The sequence below is a fragment of the Mustela erminea genome, chromosome 7 (assembly GCF_009829155.1).
Source record: "Mustela erminea isolate mMusErm1 chromosome 7, mMusErm1.Pri, whole genome shotgun sequence".
NCBI lineage: Eukaryota > Metazoa > Chordata > Mammalia > Carnivora > Mustelidae > Mustela > Mustela erminea.
Window position 1 is genome coordinate 27,627,159 of NC_045620.1, and position 7,143 is coordinate 27,634,301.

General features: G+C 48.9%; 1 protein-coding gene across 1 annotated transcript; it reads left to right on the forward strand.

Annotated features, from left to right (window-relative positions):
- The first annotated feature begins 1,124 nt into the window (after nt 1-1,124).
- On the forward strand, nt 1,125-6,717 carry C7H20orf202 (chromosome 7 C20orf202 homolog). The gene is made up of 3 exons (XM_032353666.1): nt 1,125-1,174; nt 1,310-1,484; nt 4,864-6,717. Exons 1-3 carry the CDS (start codon nt 1,125-1,127, stop codon nt 5,095-5,097), a joined length of 459 nt encoding a protein of 152 aa, XP_032209557.1. The 3' UTR covers nt 5,098-6,717.
- Nucleotides 6,718-7,143: the final 426 nt, after the last annotated feature.

Consider the following 7,143-nt stretch of genomic DNA (forward strand, 5'->3'; position numbering starts at 1 on the left):
TAAATTCTTTCCAAAACACTTTGTTGTTATCTTCATCTGAAGTTGTTGGGAAAAGAGGGGCCTAACCCTGCTGTTGATGGTGTCTGCTGACTCTCACTTATGGTACATGATTCCCTTGTAATTCTGAATTCTGAATGCCTCTGTAGATGAGCTTTGTCTCTGGACCACTTGTGCAGCCTAGGTTGAGGGCAGGTCCCTCCAAAATGGGTTGAGTTGGTTTTACTGGTCCCCTCGGCTCTCTGTCTGGGATTACTGTGTTAATTCTTAGTTTGGGGTTCCTAGCTCATGTAGATAGAATAAATTATCGTAAACCCTATGTGGGAATAGATCCTATTTATTTCCATCATAATATTAATTTGATTATTATTTGTTTGTTTCCATCCACTCCAATGTCCTCCAGGAAAGCGGGACCTGTGTCTCTCTGATTTGGGGCCATATCTGTGCCTAGAGCAGAACTTGGCACCTAATAGATACTCTATAACGGTTTATTGAAAGAGACAACTAAAAAAATACCCACTTCATAGTATGTTGTGAAGAATAAATGGTGTGTCCGTCTGCCTGTGTTTGCCCAATTAAAAATGAGGTTTTATTGTCTCACAAAACAGGCAGATGCTCTTGATTCTGTGACTCAGTTGTTCTAATGTCTCTGCAGATTTTTTTGGCCCTTGTCTTAGGGTTGCAAGATGATTACTGTAGCTCCAGGCATCATGTTCACATTCCAGGCTGAGGGAAGGAGAAGGAAGTTAGAGTTTAGGAAGAGCTTCATTGACGTTTTTCCTTTTCTCAGGAAGGTGGGTTTCCCTAAAAGTCTAACAGCAAATTTCTGCTTTGATCTCCTTGTCTAGAAATGGGTCGCAAGGACACCCCAGAAACTAGGGGACCTGGAAAGTGACTCTATGGTGAGGAGAGGAAGGAGGGAGGGGATTAGGGACACAGATGCGGTATCTGCCCCAAATGGGGTCCCGTATAGGTAAAGCACTGGAAGAAAACTAAGCCTTCAGAAAGGGACACCTATTCTTATAATTGTTAATTCACCATTAATATTTATATTATTACTATATTAATTTTATTATTAATATACTAATTTTATTATTAATATTAACACTGAAAGCTTTGCAATCACTATGATCCTGTTGGCAGCAGACTTTGGACTCTGGAGCCGCTGGGCACTGAGGTGCCCATACCCCAATGGTCTCCCTCCCTCTCTCCTTATTCTGTTCAAAGCACTGAAGCCCTTTAAAAAAAAAAAAACAAAAAACACATTTTTCCACCGTAAGCCACATCCTGCTCTCATTAACTCCATCCTCAGTGACTTAGCCAGACCCCACTCCCTCCCGGAAGCAGGTAGGAGACCGTATAAATCAAAGGTCCCTCGGGCCCATCAGCAGGTCAACGTCAACAGTTCCTCCAAGGACACTGAGATGAAAACAGAAGAGCCAACCGCAAGTCTTGGGCAGACCCTGGAGTGGCTGAGAAAGGAGCTGGTAAGGCTTTGCATTTCTTTTTACCTGATCACTCCACCCCGTATCTTCCCAGGTTCCTTGGGACCCTCCCTTTTCGGACCCCCCGGCTGGGGCAGAGGCTGCAGCGAGGGTGTAGGTCCTGCGGCACCCACCCTGCCACCCGGGGATACCAGCCATAAGGCGCACAATGGCCGTCTCGGGGGCTGGGATAAGTAGGTCGTGGCCTACATAGGAGGCGGCTCTGGGTGCAGTGGCAGCCAGACTGGCCTTGGAATCACACCACGTCCTGGGAGTGCGTCCAGCTCTGCTGCTGTGTGGCCTCTGCCAGTGACCTTACCTCTGTGAGCCTCAGTTTCCTTACCATACAATGGGGATGACAACAGGACCAACACTGCAGACATTATTTTACTAGTATGGGAAGGAGGCAGGTGTAATTCACTTCGTGTCTGCTTGGGTATCACCACCATTGCCCAGGACGACATGGAGCACACCCACTGTCCTAGCCCAGACCCTCTAGAAAGCAGACGCCCACACAAGGATTGGGGTACTAATGATTTATTGGAGGGGCAGCCCAGATGGTGAGAGGGGAGGAAACAGGGAGTGGCAGCAAAAGGTGGTGCCATGTGAGGCCACGTACCATGCCACTAAGCAGGCCACCACTTTGCAAGGGGCCTCGAGAGACCCGGCGCTCTTTCAGCAGCTGGTTTTCCTGGCCACAGGCTTCTCTGCAGGGATGGAAGGGGAGCTGCACCCTGGGGAGAGGGAAGAAGAGGAACTCTGCCTGCCCAGATCACTCCTGTCTTCTGTTCCCTGTGGTAGAGACCCACCCCATAGGCCTTAACTTTCCTGAATTTCTGGGTTATGTTACTTGGTCCCTTGGGGACTGCTCAAGAAGCCTAGCCTTATGCCCCTCTTTGTGCCATTTTCTCCAAGTCCAAAAATAGAGGGATTCCCCCCAAAGTGCATGGGGATAGCAGCCAAAAGAGAGAAAGAAGTGGTTCAGGGAACCTCAAAAAACACCCAGGGTTTGGATCCCAATAGGCCAGCCTCTCAGTCAGGGGAGAAACCCATGGGATTATCCAAAGACAACCTTTCTCGGTTGCCAGGTGACCCAGCTGGGACCCACTCCTATCCTCACCCTAGTGGGTAGGGCTGACCCAGTAGGGCTTCTCATGGGACCAGGGGACTCCCGCAGCAGGAGGGACAGCTTCTCACAGTCCACAGGGATCCAGAGGCTGGACAGGGGTGTCCTCATGCTCCCCTAAACAATGGGCTCCCACGCTGAGTCTGCTTGGTGCCTGAACCCAAAGGGCCAATATCCACCTGATAAGGTCTCTCTCTCTCTCACCACATGAAGAGGGAAAACAAGGCAGGGCTGGGGGAAGCCCACATAGGGCATAGGCTCCCAGGCTCAAGCACCTCCCTCCACATGATGCCAAGAGATGGGAGTCTTGAGTTCCCGCTTATGGATGCCAGCTTGTACACTGCCCAGAAGAGCCCGTTTTATCCTCGTTCACATGGGATTTACTTGACTCCATAAGGGCACCTAAGCCCAGCCAAGAGGCTCCATTTGACTAACAGGGAAGGATCAATATTGGGCAGTGACTTTATGCAGGAGAAGGGACAAATTGGTAACACTGAACTACCATGGACCAAAGTCCGATGTTCTCCCCTCCCTTATAAGATCAGGATCATGGAAGCCCCAGAGACCTAGTGGGATCTAAAAAAGGGGAGAGAACTGCTACCATCTTGTGACAAGACAAACCAGTCTGATGGACTCAGAGGCACTCATTCAGAGGCAGGAAAGAACTTTCAGTACAGAACTTGAGCAAACTGAGCCCAGAGCTCTCTCGCCCCGTGAGATGGGACACCGTGCCTCCTGGGAAAGCCAGTTTGCTCAGGGTTCACGGCCCTCAACTCCAAGGGCATGGAGTCTCCCACGTCCCTTACCACTGCTTCCCCGCTGGGTGCATTCTCGCGAGCCTGGACCCAGAGCTGGCATTAAAGGTTGAAAGATAAAAATGTGTGGGAGGAAAACCCTAGAAGTGAGAAAACACAGACTTGATGTTTTCCCAAGAATTTGGGAAGGGGTGACCCTGCTACCACACTGATTGCAGCCTGGGGAGCCCCCAGCATTCTCGGGAGGTGGTTCTCCCTCCTTCCATCTACATGCTTCTGCTGGCATGTAGGAAATGGCCTTTATCTTCACACCTGTGAAGTAATTAGTTTGTCATGAAAATAAAACGCTATTCTAGTGGGAAAATAATGTTAATAATTACCTCTGGAAAGACAGGCAGACAGAAGGGACACTGTTCCCAGAGGAGTCCCTGAGAAGCAGACTGAGTTGCTGGAGGGGGTGGGATGAGGTGGGGGAAACTTCCTCACAGGCCCTTTTGTGGCTTCTCAATGTTGGATCATGTGTGAGAATTACTTAGTTGGAAAAAAAAAAGATTTAACATCATATGATGTGAGTTATATCGACCAGTGTGGACAGAAGGACACATTTTTAGTGTTTACTTAATGCACTTAAAAAGAACAATGGTAAACTCTTTATGATAGAAAACTGCTGGATTCTCCTATCTGCTCTGCATGCCATCAGATACCACATTACACATTATGTAGCTTCTGGAAAATTCCACTGAGGGCTCGTAAAAGTATAAAAGGGCAGAGAATATCTTGGTATTGTAATGAAAGTCGTTTTGACCTCCCTGAACCCCTAAATCTTTCTGGGATCCAAGGGTTCCCTGGGCCTTATGTTGAGGCTCACATAATATATTAACATACGTTAATAATTTACAAAGGGCTCCTGTCTGCCAGTAGGGTGCACTCCACTTTATTTTAATATGAAGTCACTTTCACCTTATTCCTATAAAGCGATTTGTTTGTTGCAGTGAGAATTAAAGCGTACAGTGAGGGTGTAAATAAGAATAACATTTGATGATTATGATGATGCTGAAAATGATCACAGGGCTTGTAGTTGAGCATCTCATATTTTAAAGATTTATTTATTTGAGAGAGAGTGTGTGAGTATGGGGGCAGAGGGAGAGGGAAGGAGAGAGAGAATCTCAAGCAGACTGCATGCTGAGCACAGAGCAGGATACAGGGCTCAATCCCATGACCCTGAGATCATGACCTGAACCCAAATCAAGAGTCTGAGTCCCAGCGTACTGAGCCACCCAGGCGCCTGGAGCATCTCATATTTTAAAACATAGACTGGCTCATTCAGTCCTCCTAAGAGCCTTGAAAGGTAAGTAGTTTGCTTTCCACTTTGCAGATAAAGAAACTGAGGCTTGGGTGGACACGCCTTCTGTGAGGCTGTGGGTCTGTCTCCAATGAGACAGTGATGGGAATAAGCTTTCTGGGAAACGCCCAGCCCCCTCACGCTGATTCTCTCTCCTAGGCCGATATGCAAGTTCAAGACCAGAGACTCCTGCTCACACTGAGGCATCTTCACAGTGTCCTGGAGGAGCTGCGCACTGAGAGTGCCCACTGGGAGGACTCCAGGTCCAGTGGAGGGACGTCCCCCGTCAGAGCTCGAGCAGGCTCTGAAGCCAGGGGTCATCCTCCCATCTCCACCAAGAGGCTCGCCCAGCTCCTCCAAGGGGTGGAGAGCAGACGAAGCTCCCTCCCTTAACTGGCCGGGCCTGACCCCCCGGCTTGAACCTTCCCACCACTTGTCCAAACTTCGTGATGTTGCTGGGGGAGAGCACTGCAGTGGGAGTCAGGGAGCCAGGGCTCTGGGTTCTTCTCTGCGGTCATCCGCGGTGTATCCCTAAACCTGTCACTCAACTCTTCTGTTGCTCCTCCGGGTTTTTGGTGAGGCACAAATAAGGTATCAGATGTTGACTTGCTTCCCAAACACTGGCCTCTGGCCAGCACCGGGACAGCGATCCCCTCAAGGTGATCATTAGAACAAAGAAAGAACTCAGTGTGTGCCCAGGATGTTTCCTGTTACTATGGTGAAAAACAGACCCCCGCCCCATTAGAGTGACTCCGCAATTGTTTTCTGTCTTCCCAGGAGGCCTCCCCTTTCCTCTGTCTGAAAGCCACAGACCCCATTACCAATCTGGCCCTACAGATGGGCATGTGACCAGGCCTGGCCAATAATAACTCGCGATCACCCTAACAACATGATTGGCCCAACCGGGGACCATGCGACTCAACAGAGCCAATCACAGCCCTTCTCTGGGATCCTTCTCTGGGATCCCGCTCTGTATGTTCTTGCCCCTGGAGTTGCAAGGGCCACACGCACTTGCCGGGTGAAGAAGACCTGAGCGCACTAGCAAGGAAATAGAGGTGGAGAGAGGGCCGTGGAGAGCTGGGCAGAGAGGAAGGTGCTGGTTTCAGGCCCTAGTTCTGTGAGTTACTTCTGTATTCTTTCCAGTGACAGAAACCAGTAAGTCCCACGACCGCCGTCCTCCGCCACACACACATTAGGTTTTGCTTAAGCCGACTTGAGAGGGGTTTCCCTCCTGTGCAGCCAAAAGGATCGGGAGGAACACAATCCGGATGTTCAAAGATGCAAAGAGAAATGCTGAAGAAAAGGGCATTTTGCTCACTCAGGATTGACAGCAACAGCTCTGCGACCGCAGACCCAGTCTGTTCTCAGTTGTGTGGGGTGCTGGCCTCATCACTTTGACAGACTCTATCTGCCTAAGAGAGACTTTAAGTAAGACAGCCGAAAATTTAAAAAGCCTCATGTTGAGATGGTCCAGTTATTGGTAGGACTTTTGTTTTTGGAAAATCCACTTGCACGTTGTTAGAATATCATTTTTATGGCTTTGAAAAAGTAAACCCATTGTATACAGAGGCAAAGAGGGGGGAGGAGTGTTATATGTACAATGTTTATAGTCAGATTAACCTGGGATTTTAATACAATATTTGATAATATAAAAAATATTTGTCCATCAATAGCTGAGTGGATAGACAGAATATGGTATATACATGAAATGGAATGTCGGTTGTTGAAAAGGAAGGAAATTCTGGCATGTGCTACAACATGGGTGACCCTTGAAGACATGATGCTAAGTGCCAGGAGCCAGTCACGGAAGGACATTGTACGATTCCATTTATATGAGGTACCTGGAGTAGTCAAATCCATAGAAACAGAGAGTAGAAGCATGGTGGCCAGGAGCTCAGGGAGGGGACAATGGGGAGTTGGTGTCTAAAGGTAACATTGACCTTATGCTACGTTTTATCACAGCTAAAAATAAATACTTAAAAAAAAATACCTGTTCTGTGATTCTGGGACTGGGACCCCAAAAACCACATTTCTGTGTTAACCAGATGCTCTGGGTTAGACTTTGTGAGTCTTTGCCAACAAGCAGGGTGAGGCTAGAGGGACACTACAGGGCTAGAGCAGAGAGAAAGAACTTTCTTTTTCATCTCAGTTCTTGGCTGCTGCCGTGGGCCCCAGGTCCTGGGAGCACCAGCCAGGAGGGCTTCTTCTCACAGCAGCTCTTCCCTTCTCAGGGTTCTAGGTCCCAGCCCGGAAGGGCCCTTCTCCCAAGCCAGAGACACCAGCTCCAGATGGCCTGAGCCTCCATCCTTAAAGCCTGGTTTTTGCCACATCTGGACCTTCTCGGGTGGGCAAGACATGAGCCCCAGCTGAGGAGAGTGCCCTTCTCAGATATCTGAAGTTTACTTCCCAGGGCTCCTCCACTGTTTCTAAGTGTTAATA

Bases quoted from the DNA above. Each gene is read 5' to 3' on its own strand.
- C7H20orf202 (XM_032353666.1), top strand. From the start codon at position 1,125: ATGATCCTGTTGGCAGCAGACTTTGGACTCTGGAGCCGCTGGGCACTG. The intron at 1,175-1,309 runs GTGCCCATACCC...CTCCATCCTCAG, and splicing joins TGGAGCCGCTGGGCACTGAG to TGACTTAGCCAGACCCCACT. The intron at 1,485-4,863 runs GTAAGGCTTTGC...TCTCTCTCCTAG, and splicing joins AGTGGCTGAGAAAGGAGCTG to GCCGATATGCAAGTTCAAGA.